We start from the raw sequence: 21,487 nt of genomic DNA on the forward strand, positions 1-21,487 counted from the left end.
AATATTGGGAATTTTCTTCCACTGCAATATTAAAATGGTATTTTATACAAGACCTTTAGTTTTGTCATATTTAGTATGTTTTTCTTCTAAAATTAGGACTTTTTCTTGTAGTATCGCAATTATTGTTGGAATATTTTGTTGTTACTTGCGTTGAAATGTAATTTACATGATGCCCTAGCTTAAAAAAAATAATAAAAAGGGGCTTCGCTACACATCTTAAATGGCTACCAGAAGCTCTGGCGACCACGGGCCAATCAGAGCTGGAAGTTTCATCATTGACTTTTTCCTTTTCTTCAGCAAACAGGATAAGCTAGCATGATGTTGTTGTTCTAATGCGAGTATAATGTTAGCAAGTTAGCATCACACAAGCAGTCCATGCAGTTCTCCAAAATGACAACTTTCTCAACTGGTATCAGGTAACAGGTAACTGGTATTGGGTGTTACCCCATTGTTGATATTAAATCCGTGATCAATTGGAAGTAGACTATTTCCCTGCCTGACATCTTCAAAAGTCAATAGTTTAGCCCCAAACAACAAGTTTGCATCAGATTGGTTCAGTGACCGGTATCTTTCAAAATCGATCAAGACTCCCGGAAAATTTTTAGAAGACTGTTTACGTGGCTCATATTCATGTCAATCAATAGTCCTAATGAAGGCATGCAATCCCTGAAAAGTCGACTCCACCAAAAGTTTGAAATCGGATTGGATAAGTGGGCGATATCTTTCAAAATCAATAGGATTTTGTTGCGATGTACAATCCCAAAAACCTGAAAGAAAACCACTTGCATTGCCAATATTCCCCAACCTCAACAGGGTCTTGCCCCTACAAAGACATACAATACGTGAAAATGTGACGACATCTTCCAAAATCAATCGGGACTAGCCTCAACAAACATCGACTCCACCAAAATCGCAATTGCATCGGTAAAACGATACAATTGTGTCATAGCGTAGATATACAATCCCCAAGATCTTCCAGAAAAACCAAGTCCATGGCTGGTATTCATCAAAATCAAATCCACAACACTGTTTACATGGATTTTATTCGCCAAAATCAATAGGGTGTAGCCCCGGCAAAGATATACACTACCCGAAAGTTTGCATCAGATTGGTTAAACGACCGATATATTTCAAAATCAATAGGGTCTTGCCCTAGCTAAGACACAGAATCCCTGAAAAAATTCAAGAGGACTGTTTACATGGCTCATATTCATCAAAATCAATAGGGTCTTGCCCTAGCGTAGACATAGTAGCGCTCAAAATTTCAAGACGACTCTTTGCCTTCTTGACGTCTTCCAAAATCAATAAGGTCCAGCCCTTCCAAAGACATATAATACCTGGAGAAGTGGCAGGTTACAAACTAGCTAACACAACGTACGCAGACACGTGTTGGCGTCCACGAGCTAGCCAAAGCAAAGTTTGTATTTGTCCCATGCTATTAAGTGTGTCCAACTAACTAACTGGATTGGAAAGGCACAGTGATACTCCACTAAGAACCCGAGCGCCAACCATGTTAAGCTGCAGCTGGCACTGAAGACTACGGTCTTTTTTCCGTGTGTGTGTGCGTTCACCTGCTGTTGCACACCAATTACATCATGCAAACCTTTCTTTTTACTGTGTGTGTGTGTGTGTGTGTGTGGACTATTTCAAGCCAATCTCCTACTCCAATCTTGGGGTGATGGCGTCTAAGGTGACATTGAAGGAATGTGAGGCGTGACAGTTAATGATGTGTTCGCAGACGTCAGCGCAAACGTTTGGTTTGTTAGCTATGTGTGTCACCCACCGCAAGTGTGTAATCGCCATCAGGATGGGAACAATTGCGGTCGGAGAAAGATGTGGAAGCTAGGAGCCGTGATGTCATGTGATGTAACATCCATAAAATGAATGCTAGTGACTTCTAAATGATAAAAAATACCAGATTTTACTACTTATCTGGACATTCTTCCATCGACCAAAATAAGACTATTAGCAGTCCCCAAGCTTATGTACGGGATACACTTTGCAGACCATGTTGTGAAAATACAACCTCAGGTCGAGTGGACGGTTTCATTGCAGTTGTAGTTTGGGGGTCCCCACAACTGAGCAGACGATTGGGTCGTCACTGCTCAACAGACGATCAGGTCGAGAAAACTCAGACGATCGGGTCGACGCAAATCAACTGACGATCGGGTCGACGCAAATCAACTGACGATCGGGTCGACGCAGCTCAGCAGACGATCGGGTCGACGCAACTCAGCAGACGATCGGGTCGACGCAACTCAGCAGACGATCGGGTCGACGCAACTCAACAGACGATCGGGTCGACGCAACTCAACAGACGATCGGGTCGACGCAACTGTCAACTCAACAGACGATCGGGTCGACACAACTGTCAACTCAACAGATGATCGAGTCGACACAACTCACAACTCAACGATCGGGTGGACACAAATCAACTGACGATCAGGTCGTCAAAGCTCAGCAGACGATCGGGTTGACGCAGGTCAACAGACGATCGGGTCGACGCAACTCAACAGACGATCAGGTCGTCAAAGCTCAGCAGACGATCGGGTTGACGCAGGTCAACAGACGATCGGGTCGACGCAACTCACAACTCAACTCAGACGATCGGATCGACACAACTCAACTCAGACGATCGGATCGACACAACTCACAACTCAACAGACGATCGGGTCGACAACTCAACAGTAGATCGGTTTGACAACTCACAACTCAACAGACGATCGGGTCGACAACTCACAACTCAACAGACGATCGAGTCGACACAACTCACAACTCAACTCAGACGATCGGATCGACACAACTCACAACTCAACAGACTATCGGGTCGACACAACTCAACTGGATGTCCCAAAACCCCCAAAAAACACAAAAACATCGCTTGTTTACATTTTTGCATCCCGATGTTAGTTTAACTTCTACAAGCTGGTTCAAAAATTCAGTTCTTGGAGATCAACGTATCACCGATATTGAATGCAGTCCACCTCAAACTCCTGTTGTGTACCATCCATCCATAGTCTTCCAAGCCCAGACGTCCGCCTCCACCCAGCGGATACCGAGGCGTTCCCAGGCCAGTTTAGAGAGACTCTCCAACGTGTCCCGGGTCTTCTACGGGGCCTGGTGTTTGGCAACAGAAAGTACCAATCTCAACCCGAATTGTGGATCAGCTTGTCGTACTGTTGGTATACGCCAGTGACTACCAGACCCACATTGACTGGCAGTATGTGACCAGAATAAGGCGGGTCTTGGTACAAAAACACATGTGCACCTTAAAATCTTTACGTTACATTTGTTTTCAAACATGATACATGTTTTTATTTTTTCCGGAAGTCAGTGTCGGAAAACGGAATGTTCTTTTCACTTCCCTACATCTCCGCACCTCCACTTTTAGAAAAGGCTATAGAGCCATTGTGGAGCTCAAAAGGAGCCACTGAACTATTGATGGCCCCGCGTCTTAAAATGGAGACGCAGCCAAAAGCAGGCGGTCAGAGTGCATCTTCCACCGCCACTTTACTCACCTTTTACTTGGACTTCACAATGTGCGGCGCAGTGGTGTGCACAGGAGACACCATGACCACACAAGGCACTTAGCTATTAGATGCCCACCGCTGATAGCTCAGAGTGAAGGGTCGACACAAAATAGCTATTTTGTCCGCGATCGCCCGCACCGCCCCGCATGCACTCTGCAGCCGCACGGCCAAACGGCGAGGGAAGAGCTCATGCAACTTTTACGCCGCGCTAAATAAGTCAACAGCCCGTATTTGTATTTTCGCATCAAGAATGCAAAAAGAAACTTTGAGAGGATGCCGACATGTTCTACTTCCTCACAGGAACGCTAAAAGAAGCGGATTGTCAGGGAAAACAGCTGCAGACGATGACGACAGAGTTCTCTTTAGGGGGATAGAGATATGACAAGAAACACTTTGAGCGAAGTGGGGGGGGGGGGTATAAAACGCACTTAGCACCGCACCTGATGTTCTTTACTCGGCAGAGCCCATCTGTCTGTTGAAGAGCGACATACAGTTAGGGTGGGGGATGAGGGTAACAGCACCCGGCAGGGACCTGCATCCGTGTAGATCCGGGCTGAAAATGCCCCCAAGAAGAAGTTTGACCGGGTCGACACAACTCAACTCAGATGATCGAGTCGACAACTCAACAGACGATCGGGTCGACAACTCAACAGACGATCAGGTCGACACAACTCACAACTCAACAGACGATCGGGTCGACAACTCACAACTCAACAGACGATCGGGTCGACAACTCAACTCAGACAATCGAGTCGACACAACTCACAACAGACGATCAGGTCGACAACTCAACTCAGACGATCGAGTCGACACAACTCACAACTCAACAGACAATCGGGTCGACAACTCAACTCAGACGATCGGGTCGACAACTCACAACTCAACAGACGATCGGGTCGACACAACTCACAACTCAACTCAGACGATCGGGTCGACAAATCACAACTCAACAGACGATCGGGTCGACAACTCAACTCAGACGATCGAGTCGACAACTCACAACTCAACTCAGACGATCAAGTCGACACAACTCACAACTCAACTCAGACGATCAAGTCGACAACTCACAACTCAACAGACGATCGGGTCGACAACTCAACTCAGACGATAGAGTTGACACAACTCACAACTCAACTCAGACGATCGAGTCGACACAACTCACAACTCAACTCAGACGATCGGGTGGACACAACTCAACTCAGACGATCGGGTCGACGCAACTCAACAGACGATCGGGTCACGCAACTCAACAGACGATCGGGTTGACGCAACTCAACAGACGATCGGGTTGACGCAACTCAACAGACGATCGGGTCGACACAACTCAACTGACGATCGGGTCGACGCAACTCAACTGATGATTGGGTCGACACAACTCAACTGACGATTGGGTCGACACAACTCAACAGACGATCGGGTTGACGCAACTCAACAGACGATCGGGTCGACGCAACTCAACTGACGATCGGGTCGACGCAACTCAACTGACGATCGGGTCGACACAACTCAACTGACGATTGGGTTGACACAACTCAACTGACGATTGGGTCGACACAACTCAACAGACGATCGGGTCGACACAACACTGTCAACTCAATGTCCAGTGCCTAGCTTACCAACGTACAGTCCATGAGAAAACGGAACAAGACGAGTCATCTTATATCCCACAGATCTACACATGCAAACCCCCAGTTGGCGCCAAAACACTTCTCTTCACTTCTCTAAAAGCCGGAGCTTTTCTTCCTGTCATTCACACACACCAGCAATCTGGAAAAAAAAACAAGTCTTGAAAAACATCCTGACTCGTCCTTTATTGGGGGTAATACGGTAATAATAACTAATGTATACACAAGTGATATACCCTCAATGACTTATTCCAAAGATTTAGCTTCAAAAAGGTGTAGCCTGTTGAAGCCTTGAGAGTGCTACAAATGGTCACATGACTCGGAGGCATGGGTTTCATGACTAAATTCACATGTTGGACCATCGTCATCACATGATCAGCGAGTGTCAAGTCTTATTGGCCGGCAGCAGAAGAAAATAAAGCTCACCCTGGCCAGCCGAGGCCGAGCAAAGGCAGTGATGCAATAAATACTACTGCTGTGTGTATGTGTGTGTGTGTGTGGTGATGGGGGTGGGGGTGGGGGGGTGGGCGTTGGGGCATCATCCCGGGGCCTGGTTCAGGTAATGTAGTGAAGAGGAGGGTAAGCCGTCCTGACGTGCACGTCTGGATCACGGAGGTTAGCCGGGCTGCCGCGGGCTACCATCCATGGAAGTACAACCACGTCAGTGTGTGTGTGTGTGTGTTGAGACATGTCAGTGTCAGATGTGTGTCACAACAGCTCCTTGGGTACAAAAAAAACAAAAAAACAAAAAGACATGACCCCCATTTGTGTTTGACTATAGAATAAATATATTATTACTACATTCCTGTTTCTAAAAATAAGAAAAACTGCATTTGTGGTCAGAATTGTAATGCAAAATAGCAGCAAATTATTGAAACTATCAATTAGTGGTGCCCGGTGGACGAGTGGTTAGCGCACAGACCTCACAGCTAGGAGACCAGGGTTCAATTCAATGTGTGGAGTTTGCATGTTCCTGTGCATGTGTGGGTTTTTTCCGGGCTTCCTCCCACATTCCAAAAACATGCTAGGTTAATTAGCGACTCCAAATTGTCCATAGGTATGATTGTGAGTGTGAATGGTTGTTTGTCTATATGTGCCCTGTGATTGGCTGGCCAATGAATTAGTGAATGAATTTGGAATACAGATGGCAATGCAAAAACCTTTTGGTGGATGAAGGGCTATGTTTTTCCAACCAGTCCTGCTCAAATTTTACACACATGGGCCCCCTTAGTGAGTCCCCTAGTGCCCCCCCCCACCCCCACACAGTCACCTTTATGTGTAGAGCGTTTCAGAATAATCTGTGGTGCCATCTTATTGCGGTGAACATTTTTAGTAACATGTAAAACAGATACCCTCCATGTTTTATCATGATTACAATCAATGATCAATGACAATTAGTTGCCATGGCGCCCACCTTTGGCAACCAATCCTGCTCAAATTTGACACACCCCGTCAGTCCCTTAAAAAGGTGGGCACCAAATTTGATAACATGATATATGTACATGATATTTTGGGATTTAACAACAGCGCCACCATGCGGGGCATTTATCGGAACAATAACAGCACAAGCGGTGTGGTGGGCGTGCACCCGTTGACCAATTTTTTTACGCTTTTGCATGAAGAGTTCCATCACGGGCTGATGAGCGTACAACGTGCATAAATGTGCATCGCATCTGCAACCAACGAGAAGGGTAACAAAACCTAGCAAAAAAAGGGGGCGCAAATAACCGATTTTACCGGGTTATCTTTCAACTGAGTGGCCCTCATTCCATGATTTGTCGGCCACCCTCCCCCCACCCCGACCACCCCGACCCCGCTGTGCTGCCTCAGCCTTTTTTGCCTTCACTCCATAATTTAAACTCCGTAGTGAAACGCGGCCAAAAATAGCTGGAGTATCATCTGCGCCGTATGTTAACACCCCGCAGCTGCCAACAGCCATTGTGGACGGGACCCTGGAATTAACCACAACGCAGCGCTCAAACGTGGCGTTCAATCTCGCCTTGCCTTTCGTAAATCACCCGAGAATGGTTTTATTTCCAAAACGTTAAATGACGGAAAATATCCGTGACACGCTTTGTGTCCTCACAAATATTACTCTTCATTTCCTCACTTGGCTATTGTTGTCCATGGCTTCCTGGCGGATGATGCAACGTTTACAAAACTTGCTGAAGTTTTAACGTGTTATGCGTGTGATGCTCATGCATTGTCTTTTCAAGACAATGGACTCAAGATGCGTTCATTTCAGTCGGAGAAATTAAATAACATAAAAATCTCATTTGGAAAGGCTGATAAAATTGCAGCATTTACTTTTAATTATTATTATTATTATTATTTTTATGAAACCCACACTCTTTCTTAATGGCGCATAATATTAGCAGCATCCTCAACTTAATCAACAAATGATATCGGGTGACTTATTACATTTTCTAGCCCAAAAAACAACAAAACTATTATGCACATAAACGCTATCATGTGCAAATGATTTCATGGCATTGCCAGGGGGTCTCAGCTGTGTTGTCCAAAATACGGACTTGATGCCGGAAGTCGGGCTGTTGGGCTTGACTCCGACAGACAAAGCAGTTTTCCGTGAATCCCTCCTTAAATGAGGGTGGCACGGTGGTCGAGTGGTTAGCGCGCAGACCTCACAACTACGAGACCAGGGTTCAATCCCACCCTCGGAGTGGAGTTTGCATGTTCTCCCCGTGCATGCGTGGGTTTTCCCCGGGTATCCGGTTTCCTCCCACATTCCAAAAAACATGCTAGGTTAATTGGCGACTCCAAATAACTGCAACATCATGCTAGCTTAGCATAATGGCTGATTAAAACGAAATGATGCTCTCACGTCTGCAGCCGACTGAGGCTAGTTAGCAGGGATTTGTTTTAAGATGTGTAGTGAAGCCTGCTTTTTATACAAATCTGCATTCCATCCAGCATGAGAATAGGATTATGGAATTACAAAACAAACACAGGGTTCTTATGGGAGGCAAATGGAGGGTAAAAAGTGTGCTAACATGATGCTATCATTTTAATTGCAATGTCATGCTAGGGGCGGCACCCCCTTTCCTCCCACATTCCAAAAACATGCTAGGTTAATTGGCGACTCCAAATTGTCCATAGGTATGAATGTGAGTGTGAATGGTTGTTTGTCTATATGTGTCCTGTGATTGGCTGTACGCCGCCTCTCGTCCGAAGACAGCTGGGATAGGCTCCAGCACCCCCTCAAAGCCCATTTATCAAAACTGTATAGTTCTCATGGGAGTCAAATGGAACCAAATCGGTCCCTAGGGTAAAAAGTGTGGAAATATATATGCAAATAAGTAGGGCATAATCACAAAATATTTTTTTTTATCCAGGCCAACTTTCATACATTAAGCCATAAAAATTTTTTTTTCAAGATGTGTGGTGAAGCCTGTATTTTTTTAATTTTATTTATTATTTTTTTACAAAGTAGTAGAGCAGGTAAGTAGGGCACAATCACATTTTTTAAATAATATTTTTTTTTTATCCAGGCCAATTTTCATACATTAAGCCATAAAAAAAATTTCAAGATGTGTAGTGAAGCCTGTATTTTTTTAATTTTATTATTTATTTTTTTTACAAAGTAGTAGAGCAGGGTTGGGCAAACTTTTTGACTCGTGGGCTGCATTGATTTAACAAAATTGAAATTATATATTTTACACATAATTATCGAATTATTCTGGAATTATTGTATCTGTAAAAGTGTCATGTAACCTACTATATGCGCTTGTGCAGACCACATCAAATAACCAAATTGATTAAAAAAAAAAAAGCGACCTAAACCATCAAAAGGTTGGTGATGCCAGGTTGTATGTGTCAATTAAATACTAAGTGGGCCGTATTTAAACACTTGGCGGGCTGGATGTGGCCCCCAGGCTGTAGTTTGCTCACCCCTGTAGAAGCGTGTACAGTATATATACGGGGTGAGAGGTCGTCTATGGTCATGAAGGAGGAAGGAGGTCATCATGAAAAGCTTTAAAGGCGAGCATTGGAGGACAAACGAGTGTGGGAAATGATATTTTCCTGACAGCGGGCCCCCATAAACGCACCTTAAAAGTCACTTTTGTATAATAATAATAATAATAATAATACCCGTACCAGCATCAGGGTTGTTTGTAGCAAAAGAGAAGAAGATAACGACGAGCATCATCCTTATTGACACGCTGAGTGTCTTTCTCTGAAGACGCTGAATATCGATTCCCTGCAGACAAACCTCTCCTTTAAAGCCACCCGCCCCCCCTCCGTCCCCCCTCAGCGCCTGCAGCCACAAAGCCAAGAGACCAGCCCGATGCTTAAAAGGTAAGCCCGAGACGTATCGATCTGAGACACGGGTACACCATGAGTCCATTTTCTAGCGCACATCAAGACCGAATATACGGCACATAAAAGAACAACAAAACAAACAAAAAAAAACGCTCTTATGTACAGTCAGAGATGCGCAACTGCAGGGCGTCCATTTGTGTGGACGAGGCTAGCAAAACCTACAACAAAAACACATAAAAGACTTCTGATTGAAGACCCGCAGACAATGCGGGATCAAACAAGCAAAAGAGACGCTGTGATTTAGTGCTGCGAAAATCCATTAAGGCTCCGTCTCAAGGTAATGACTTCTTTGGGGGTTCCAGCTGATTCTACACACACACAAGCTAACACACGGAAGCCATCAGGGTTTTTTGTGGAGAACATTGCGAGGTCCCGACCGACATAGCCCACCATAGAGACATCAGCTCTTCGGGGTCTTTTATATCCTCAATCACGCCCTGACAGCCGACGGACAATGTCTCTATTCCAAGCCTCCGAGAAACCTCAACAATATCCCGACATAGGCAACATGAGCACGGTGTGTCCGGGTAATCATGGTAGTAGCATTTACCAGGAAACATGTTCCATACCCGTACTAGAGCATAATATTAGCATTATTGTCTATTATACATTTTATACAAATCGTTTGATATTCTTCTTGGTAGGTTGACCGATATTCCTTTGGTTTATGTTAGCTAACATTCTTCTACTTCCATTTGCTGATATTCTTCTAGCCATGTTCAATACTACTACATACCGTGGGTATATTTACCGACATTCTTACAGTTATGCTAGCCAATACTCCTTTGGTATTCTTCTAGTTACGTTTGCGGATATTTTTTCAGGTAAAATCACTAGTACTCTTTTGGTTTGCTGGTATTTCTTTAGCAACTTCGCTGAAAATTTTGGCTACGTTTGTTGTTATTCTTCTCGCTAAATTCACTGATACACGTTTGCTAATATTCTTTTGGCTATGTACACTGATACTGTTTTGCTACATTTGCTAATACTCTTGACTCTATTTGTGAGTATTCTTCTAGCTACTAGATATTTTTTCAGGTAAAATCACTAGTACTCTTTTGGTTTGCTGGTATTTCTTTAGCAACTTCACTGAAAATTTTGGCTATGTTTGTTGTTATTCTTCTCGCTAAATTCACTGATACACGTTTGCTAATATTCTTTTGGCTATGTACACTGATACTGTTTTGCTACATTTGCTAATACTCTTGACTATGTTTGTGAGTATTCTTCTAGCTACTAGATATTTTTTCAGGTAAAATCACTAGTACTCTTTTGGTTTGCTGGTATTTATTTAGCTACTTCGCTGAAAATTTTGGCTAAATTTTTTGTTATTCTCACTACATTCACTGATACACGTTTGCTACATTTGCTAATACTCTTGACTATTTTTGTGAGTATTCTTCTAGCTACGGTTGCGGATATTTTTTCAGGTAAAATCACTAATACTCTTTTGGTTTGCTGGTATTTATTTAGCTACTTCGTTGAAACTTTTTTTTGGCTATGTTTGTTGTTATTCTTCTCGCTACATTCACTGATACACGTTTGCTACATTTGCTAATACTCTTGACTATCTTTGCGAGTATTCTTCTGGCTATATTTGCTGATATTTTTTCCAGGTAAAATCACAAATAGTACTCTTTTGGATTGCGAGTATTTCATTAGCTACTTTGCTGAAACTTTTTGGGCTACGTTTGTTGTTATTCTTCTCGCTATATTCACTGATACACGTTTGCTACATTTGCTAATACTCTTGACTATCTTTGAGAGTATTCTTCTGGCTATATTTGCTGTTATTTTTTCCAGGTAAAATCACAAATACTCTATTGGATTGCTAGTATTTCATTAGCTACTTCGCCGAAACTTTTTTTTGGCTATGTTTGTTGTTATTCTTCTCACTACATTCACTGATACACGTTTGGCTACCTTTGCTGATATTATTCTAGCTATGTTTGCTGACACTCTTTTGGCTACAATATTCTTTTGCAGACATGGCTCATGGATCTGGAAAATGACCTACTATATGTAGATTATGCTGATATCCGAACCTGATCCCAATACCGCATTGTTTCAACTACATAAAAGCCTGAAAGCCCTGCGTGAGGGTAAACTTGTTTCGAAGTTGCAAAAAATGATATCGTTTTTTTTTTAGCTTTTAAAACCACGACTTCCTGTCAAGTCTGTTTTCCACCCATCTGGATTCGTCAAAGCTGTGAAGGAGACCATCTGGCCTGTCAGGTTCCATCAGCCCCGCCTCTCACCCGTTGCCAGCTGCTAATAGGCTGCAACTCCCTGCAACGCCGCACACCACTGGCGCCCAGACTTTTCCCACTAAAGGATTGCGGGGGCCATTTTGATCCATCCGAGAGACATGGACATAAACGGGTTCCGCTGAAAACGAAGAAAACTACATGTGATGATGAAGACATGCACTTTTCTTTTTTTATTTTTTATTTTTTCCATTTCTCATCATTCTAATTCCCGTTCCCATCCGCCCAGTGTGTCGTATAGCGTGACATTCCGTAAAGCCTCATTACCTCGCAAGACTCATCCTTGATTGGAGCCGTCTTGGAGCCAATGCAATAATTGCCACCTCCTAAATAATTACAGCCCAGAGTTTCTTCTTGGCGAGGTATAAAGTAAATGAACTAATCCTGTAAAGTAGGTCATTAAGGGTGGCGGGCGACGGCGGCGGCTAATGCTACTTCACACCACGCTAACGATATGGAAAAGAAGAGCAAGCTCGCTGGCTATAGGGGTGACATTGGGTGTCATTAAAAGAAACAAGTAGGAGGATAAAGAGCATGCAATGGAGGACATACTCAATTAACTCTGTGGCGCTGGTGCTAGCAGGTAGCTAGCCGGTAGCTAGCCAGTTCTTAAGAAACACAATAAGAAGTAGCAAAGTGGTATAAAATAAACCATTTAAACAAGAAAATTGTCCGAGCTTGCAATTGCTTATACTTCAGCTAATTCACCCTTCTCCATCATGCTAGTCAGCTTAGCAGCTAGCTTATGGCTACAATGGTACTTTAGAAACAACACAGGTGATTTAAAGATTGCGGGAAGCCGACCCAACAGGCTATTTAGCGGTTAGCAAGACAGCCCTAAAACAGCATTAAAACCTTAGTCGCCCATTCAAACGCAGATAGCATCAAGGTAAGTAGCATAATGTTGCTAACTGATTTATACATTGACATTACTTATACATTGACAGAGGCTACTAGGCTAATTAGTTAGCTATCTGAGGTAGCGAATGGAACTTCACCAATCATGCACTTATAGCGACTGTAGCTCCCAGACTAATTCGCCAGAAAACATTCAAAATGTTTACGTTGCTAGTTAGCTGACACGCTAGCAGACTGCTGTGGTTTGTGTGCCCGAGTTTTGGCAGAAGTGGGGTCACCAATTAGCACAATTTACACATTAATGGGTGTTGACGCTAGCAGGCTAATGAGTCGCTATTGCTTGCCAATGGCCGGTTAGCTTTCCACCCAGCTAATCATCCTTTAAAAGCACAGATTCATACGCTGTTAGCGCCTGCCAGATTAGCCAACTAACAACAATGGCTGACGCTGCTGGAAGGCCCTTGAGCAGACACTTATTGGTGGAAGCTAGCAGGCTAGTCGGCAAACCAGTCCATTTTGAACGCTGACAACAACAAAACAGATTAAAAGCTACCGCTAGCAAACGGCACAGGTTTAAAAGCAAAGCAGGCGATTTAAAGATTGCGGGAAGCCGACCCAACAGGCTATTTAGCGGTTAGCAAGACAGCCCTAAAACAGCATAAAAACCTTAGTTGCCCATTCAAACGCAGATAGCATCAAGGTAAGTAGCATAATGTTGCTAACTGATTTATATATTGACATTATTTATACATTGACAGAGGCTACTAAGCTAATTAGTTAGCACTTATAGCGACTGTAGCTCCCAGACTAGTTCGCTAGAAAACGTTCAAAATATTTGCATTGCTAGTTAGCTTACAGGCTAGCAGACAGTTTGCTCGAGTTTTGGCAGAAGTGGGGTCACCAATTAGCGCAATTTACACATTAATGGGTGTTGACGCTAGCAGGCTAATGAGTCGCTATTGCTTGCCAATGGCCGGTTAGCTTTCCACCCAGATAATCATCCTTTAAAAGCACAGATTCATACGCTGTTAGCGTCTGCCAGATTAGTTAGCCAACTAACAACAATGGCTGACGCTGCTGGCAGGCCCTTGAGCAGACACTTATTGGTGGAAGCTAGCAGGCTAGTCGGCTAACCAGTAATAAAAGCTACCGCCAGCAAGCGGCACAGGTTTAAAAGCAAAGCAGGCGCTAGCTTGAGTGTGACTAATAGAGGCGGCCAACAAATGACACAAGGGCGTTTGAGTAACACCAGAGACACAATTTGGCAAGACCCGCCATGATGAAAGCATCAGAAAAAAGCCAAACAATCCAAAGTGAAGCGAGTGCCTGGGCGTGATGGACAGCTCACAGTCCGCTAATGAATTCAGGCTCTCGTTGGCGCCTCCCTGCAGATAGCCCACAGTAAATAGATGAGGTGTTTGTCCAACGCATTGACCTCATTTCCGCACACAATGCCCTTCAATATTGATCCTGCGCTCCAAAATGCATGAGGGACACAGCAAAATATACGCAACACGCAAACACGTCCTGCTGAGCCAATAGCGTGTGCTGATTGTCCTCTCGCAGGGAAAAACATGGAAACAGGAAAAAACATGACAAGTCCAAAATGAGAGCTCTTGGGGGGTGCAGCAAAACGGGAAGACAAAACAAGACGCAGACTCACCTTTCATTCCGAATTTGGAGCGTCTCCCGTACTTGTTGATGAGGACGAAAAGGACCAGGAGGAGGACGCAGGCGAAACCCGCCAAACCCACGGCGATGGAAACCTGCATGGTGGAGAAGAAGACATTAGGATATTAAAGACTTCATAATTTATGCTAAATTATTATTTTTGCTTTTTAAAGGTGTTGTAGTGGTTCGCGTTCTGGACTTCTGGAGCGAACGCCCCAGGTTTGAATCTCCACGTCAGGAGTTTAGAGGCCTCAAGCCAAAAATCAGTATGCGGATCAAAAAGATCCGCTGTAGCCACTTCGTAATCAGGAAAAAGCCGAAAGAAACAAACATCCTTTCAAAAAGGTAAACGCCAAGCAGGCTTCGCTACACATCTTAAAATCCATCCACCACGTCCTTCAAATTAAATGATCAATGTCAATGTCAATGATATCAGACATGAAATAATATAAATAGGAATTACGGATAAATATATCAGGCAATAATAATAATATAATAATATCAGGCAACATGGCATCCATTAAATAATCAATTAATTAATTCAGGATAAATGATATCAGACAATGTGGTATCCATTAAACACATGAATTCAGGATAAATGATATCAGACACTATGGTATCTATTAAATTGCAATAAATGAATGCATTCAGGATAAATGATATCAGACACTATGGTATCTATGAAATAATCATAAATGAATGAATTCAGGATAAATGATATCAGACACTATGGTATCTATTAAATAATCATAAATGAATGAAGTCAGGATAAATGATATCAGACACTATGGTATCTATTACATAATCATAAATGAATGAATTCAGGATAAATGATATCAGACACTATGGTATCTATTAAATAATCATAAATGAATGAAGTCAGGATAAATGATATCAGACACTATGGTATCTATTACATAATCATAAATGAATGAATTCAGGATAAATGATATCAGACACTATGGTATCTATTAAATAATCATAAATGAATGAAGTCAGGAAAAATTATATCAGACACGATGGTAGATATTAAATATTCAAAAATGAATGAATTCAGGATAAATGATATCAGACACTATGGTATCTATTACATAATAATAAACGAATGAATTCAGGATAAATGAAAGACACTATGGTATCTATTAAATAATAATAAATGAATGCATTCAGGATAAATGATATCAGGCACTATGGTACCTATTAAATCACAATAAATGAATGCATTCAGGATAAATGATAACAGACACTATAGCTTCTATTACATAATAAATGAATGAATTCAGGATAAATGATATCAGACACTATGGTATCTATTACATAATAATAATAAATGAATGAATTCAGGATAAATGATATCAGACACTATGGTATCTATTAAATAATCATAAATGAATGAAGTCAGGATAAATGATATCAGACACTATGGTATCTATTACACAATCATAAATGAATGAATTCAGGATAAATGACACCATTATGTCCATTAGATAATAAATGAATGAATGAATTGAGGAATAAGTGATATGAGAAACAGTGGTTGTCAGCATTCTTTTCCATAGCATGCAAAGCCCATGTAGCGTGCGTGTGTGTGTGTGTGTGTGTGTGTGTGTGTGTGTGCGTGCTTTGCCTCATAAAAGTACACAGTTTGAGTTCTTTACTCAAGCTGTTGCATAATTTTGCTCGCGTTCCGCTAAAGTTTTGGGTGTCGTGTGTGCATACAGATGTTTGAAACAGAATTGTTCCCCGAGGTGGTCTCGCTGCTCTCGTGCGTAGACGGCAACGCCGGCGCTCTGCAATGTTATGTAACGGCAGTGCGCTTTAGCCTTTTCTGAAAGGTGGCCATTTTATCCCTGCTGTCAGTCCAAGAAGCCATCACGGCTACTCTGGGCTATTTTAACTCGTAGGACCGTTCACGGCAGTGAAAGCGCAGGTGTGATTAATAAAATGAATAATGGCCGCCGACTGCTCCCTGGCCACGTCCGAGCGCCATCGCTCACATGGCGGCCAGAATGGAAATCGGCCATTTTCAGGTTATTACATCTTTGTTTTGTCCCGCTAGAAAGAGCAATTATTCCCAGGCGGGGCAGCCAACCCGTTTAATCACCTGGCATGTTTTTTTTTTAAGTCCAAACGCTGGCGTGCACATGTTGCCTGATTTAAAATGAATCATTTAGATCTGTTTTATTTTATTTTGTTTAAAAGGCAACAAAATCACTTTCCAAAGTAAAACGATCACACCAGGCTAGCATAGCGGCGCTAATCACAGATTGGAGGAAAATTTGGGTCCTTCATTTTTCAGTTAAGCCACACACAGCAGCATATCATGCATCACCGATTCTTATTTTCCTGACAACTAACAAATACAGCAGCATATCATGCACCGTCTGGAATCCTATTTTGAAAGTTTTCCCATTTTCCGACTACACCACCGTGCAAAACGCGGAGTAGAAGCAAAATGAAATCCAAAAACATTTTAAATTCCTTGGTGACTTGAGCAGCATATCATGCAGTGTCGTGAATTTCCATGAACCTAACAAACAAATAGCAATAGTAATAATGACAAAATATATTCTAGTAGTGACGCAGCTAATTTGTGGACATTTTGGGTGCTTATCTTCCCTTTTCTTTACATCAGTGAGGCGCAGCAGCATACCATGCACTGTCTTTGAATATTTTATAGTGCATCAAAACTCTCATTCTTTCCATTGTTTCACCAAGACTATAAAATAGACAAACTGTCACAACCAAACTTCCTCCTCAGTTAAGCGAACCACAGCAGCATATCATGCACTGTCTTGAATCATATATTTGGTAGAACAGCGATAATCATATGTTGTTTTGATAGAGCCAGGCAGCAGCAATGTGGACATTTTAGATCCAAATGTCTCCATTTTTCAAATTCCTCAGTTCAGCAAGCAGCATTTCATGCACTATCACATACATTATTTTCATGACCAATGGACAGACGGCGGTAATTCTGGTTTTCAATCGGTAACGACATCATTTGTGGCCATTTTGGGTGTGACTGTCTGTTTTTTCTTCTTCGGTTCAGCGAACCACAGCAGCATATCATGCACTGTCATGATTATCGCTGTTCTCCCAAATATATGATTCAAATGTTGTTTTGATAGAGCCAGGCAGCAGCAATGTGGACATTTTGGATCCAAATGTCTCCATTTTTCAAATTCCTCAGTTCAGCAAGCAGCATATCATGCACTATCACATATATTATTTTCATGACCAAATGACAGACGGTGGTAATTCTGGTTTTCAATCGGTAACGACATCATTTGTGGCCATTTTGGGTGTGATTGTCTGTTTTTTCTTCTTCGGTTCAGCGAACCACAGCAGCATATCCTGCACTGTCTTGAATGTTATTTTTCTGACAAACCGACAGATGACGGTAATATATTCTATAGGTAACGACACGCAGCAGAATTTGTGGGCATTTGGGTGCGACTGTCCTCGTTTTCCTCAGTTCAGCAAGCCACGGCAGCATGCAGCATATCCTGCACCGTCTCATGTCAAATTCAATGACTTTACTATACACATTCGTAGTATTTTGCTACAAAGAAAGCAAGAAGTGTATACTGTATGGGGGTGAGGGGGGGGGGGGGGGGGGGGTGATGCTTTGTGTCCACACATTCCAAACACCCCAAGGCCGCTCTTTTGACAAAAATGAAATAATGCGGAGTCCAGCGGCGACGTCTTCACACAGATGTTTTAATTAGCATCATTTAGGGAGGGAGGGGGAAAAAAAAATTAAAAAAACTCACCCCGAACGTGTCCTCGTCTGGGCGTCCCGAATCAGAGTCTGTCGGTGCCGAAGGGACTGGAAGACACAAAAAAAAAAAACACAACAATCAGTCAGAATGAAGTTTGTGGTAATGTTTGATGACGGCATGCAGGGAACTACTGGACGGAGGGGGCGGGGGGGGGGGGGGGGATAATTAATAACAAGCAGAAGCAAGATGCTGTGTAGTAGAACAACTGTACATTAAGTACACACTACTCACAAAAACTTAGTTGACCCAAACTATAATATCCCCAACTTTTTACGAGTGGTGCTTACTCAAATTTATGCAGTTAATCTCATTTTGATTTTTTTTTCTTAATGAGGGAAAGTTTGTGGTTTCTTTGGTAAAGACATTCATCTCAGAGAAAGACTTGTTTTCATATTTAATATGCAAATCTGTGCAGTGCAGTTTTGTCTAAATAACACTTCAGAGGATGCAGATTAGGACTATAAATACTAAGCAAATATGGACGCCCCGAGGAAATGTTTGCATTTAGCAAAATGTTCATGGCTGCAGTTAAACGCGCTCTTCTTTATCAATAAAAGTGACTCATTGCACTCCAACTGCTTCGATTCCAGCAGAAACCTCAAAACATCCATAATCACCAGGGAAAAAAAAAAAAACCTGGAACGCAAAACAAGCTAACACGTGCAAATGTAGCGCTGACATACGATCCAAAAGTGCCAGGAATATGTCACTTTAAAAATCCTTACAGTGTTCTACAACATTTCCAAAAAACTTTAAACCTGTAAATATCGTGTAATGTGCGTTTCTCAAATATAATCGCCGTTCTAGTGCTAAGAATACTTCATTATAGTTAGCGTTAGCATTATCTGTTATTGTTAACATTTGCCATTTCCATAAAAAAACTAGCTAACCAATTCCTGGCAATGCATTTCGGGCCGGGATTCACGTTAAAGTGCTAAGAATACTTCATTATAGTTAGCGTTAGCATTATCTGTTATTGTTAACATTTGCCATTTCCATAAAAAAACTAGCTAACCAATTCCTGGCAAAGAAGATAATACATTTCGGGCCGGGATTCACGTTAAAGTGCTAAGAAAACTTCATTATAGTTAGCGTTAGCATTATCTGTTATCGTTAACATTTGCCATTTCCATAAAAAAACTAGCTAACCAATTCCCGCCAAAGAAGATAATACATTTCGAGCCGGGATTCACATTAAAGTGCTAAGAATACTTCATTATAGTTAGCGTTAGCATTATCTGTTATTGTTAACATTTGCCATTTCCATAAAAGAACTAGCTAACCAATTCCCGCTAAAGAAGATAATACATTTCGGGCCGGGATTCACGTTAAAGTGCTAAGAATACTTCATTATAGTTAGCATTAGCATTATCTGTTATCGTTAACATTTGCCATTTCCATAAAAAAACTAGCTAACCAATTCCCGCTAAAGAAGATAATACATTTTGGGCCGGGATTCACGTTAAAGTGCTAAGAATACTTCATTATAGTTAGCATTAGCATTATCTGTTATTGTTAACATTGCCATTTCCATAAAAAAACTAGCTAACCAATTCCCGCTAAAGAAGATAATACATTTCGAGCCGTGATTCACGTTAAAGTGCTAAGAATACTTCATTATAGTTAGCATTAGCATTATCTGTTATCGTTAACATTGCCATTCCCATAAAAGAACTAGCTAACCAATTCCCGCTAAAGAAGATAATACATTTCGGGCCGGGATTCACGTTAAAGTGCTAAGAATACTTCATTATAGTTAGCATTAGCATTATCTGTTATTGTTGACATTGCCATTTCCATAAAAGTTACCCTTACAATACATTATATCTTTATCGGTACTATTACCATTTTTGTTAGCATTATCATTACCATGCGTTAGCATCATCATTCATTTATCTTTAGCAGTTATCTTTATCATCGGTTTTGGTCTGTTGCTTTTTGTTAGCTTTATGGGTAAAGTTAGCGCGATGGTACCATGATTATTATTATTATTATTATTATTATTATTACCGCTATTGCTATCACTACCGTTATAGCTATCGGTACGATCGCCGATATAGCTAACGTTATTTTCTGTACCGTTACTGTAGTCATCACCGCTCCCAAAATAGTTAGCATCATAGTTAACCATTACTATTGTCGTTATCGTTCTGTAACTGTTACGGACACTATTATCGGTACAGTTAGCGCTATAGTCGTCTTTAGGTGTGCTGTCAGCATAACATTACATACCATAATATTAATTATTTTTATGGTGGTTTTTGTTCTACTGTGTGACCGTTACGGTCATCGGTACTGTGATTGTTATATGGTCGTTATAGCTCCTGTTACGCATATTGTTATTATAAGTTGTGCGGGGCGGCACGGCGGTCTAGTGGTTAGTGCGCAGACCTCACAGCTAGGAGACCAGGGTTCAATTCCACCCTCGGCCATCTCTGTGTGGAGTTTGCATGTTCTCTCCCGTGCATGCGTGGGTTTTCTCCGGGTACTCCGGTTTCCTCCCACATTCCAAAAACATGCTAGGTTAATTAGCGACTCCAAATTGTCCATAGGTATGAATGTGAGTGTGAATGGTTGTTTGTCTATATGTGCCCTGTGATTGGCTGGCTCGCCTGAAGACAGCTGGGATAGGCTCCAGCACCCCCTTGTGAGGAAAAAAAAACGGTAAAAATTATAAGTTTTGCCTTATTCGTATTACCTTGTCAGGCTCAAAAATGGTCAAAAAGGAGTAGGAAGAAGCAAATGAAAAATGTGTATTGCATAAATTGATCATGATGGCTTCAAAAGGGTCGCATCAAAGGTGTCCTAGTACTAGTACTAGTAAATACTAGTACCGCAACAAAGCAGTATTTTGGGTGAACGAGCAGCAGCGAAGTGTTTGGTGTAGCCATGAAATGAAATGAAGACCAACCTCCAGTCAGGACTACGAGAACTAAACGAATAACCCGCCTGCACGACTGGCCGCCGCGCAGCATCATGCAGTCACATAGCGCGGCGGCATCGTCATCATCATCATCATCATCATCTTCTGCCGTCCTCAGCAGCCCGTCATTCTCCTCTCCACGCCTCGACTCCCTCGCACACACACACACACCTTCCCCCGTAATGTTTCTCATTACTTAAACACCTCTCCTCTCCGCAGCCTCCTCCCGCGGTCGCCGTCAAGTGCTTTAAATGCGTCCCTCCCCGGGCCGCGCCGCCGCGCCGCCGCTTCATAATCCTCGGCTGATGAGGAAGAACGTCCTCGTATAGAGATGGATGACGACTCCCGTGAAGGTCAGAGATCACAGCCGCCCGCTTTGTTTGAGCTGTCAGAGCGCCAGCAGGCCGCGACGCACGGCAGGAACACCGAATGTATGGCGCTCAGTACCAGACTACTACGACTACTACTACGACTACTACTTCACATA

The 21,487-nt window shown here is 42.4% G+C and overlaps 1 protein-coding gene across 2 annotated transcripts in view; it reads right to left on the reverse strand.

Annotated features, from left to right (window-relative positions):
* The window catches only part of ntrk3b (neurotrophic tyrosine kinase, receptor, type 3b), a 273,184-nt gene that overhangs the window by 99,739 nt on the left and 151,958 nt on the right, over window positions 1-21,487 (reverse strand). For both annotated transcript variants that reach the window (XM_078792754.1, XM_078792752.1), the window contains 2 exons: window positions 18,069-18,124; window positions 14,285-14,387 (listed from right to left, as the gene is read on the reverse strand). In XM_078792754.1, coding sequence (XP_078648880.1) covers window positions 14,285-14,387; window positions 18,069-18,124 — 159 coding nt within the window. The remainder of the gene's footprint in view (window positions 1-14,284; window positions 14,388-18,068; window positions 18,125-21,487) is intronic.

This window comes from Doryrhamphus excisus, linkage group LG1, assembly GCF_037039965.1.
Source record: "Doryrhamphus excisus strain RoL-2023G ecotype Guam linkage group LG1, RoL_Dexc_Guam_v1.1, whole genome shotgun sequence".
NCBI classification, from domain to species: Eukaryota; Metazoa; Chordata; class Actinopteri; order Syngnathiformes; family Syngnathidae; genus Doryrhamphus; species Doryrhamphus excisus.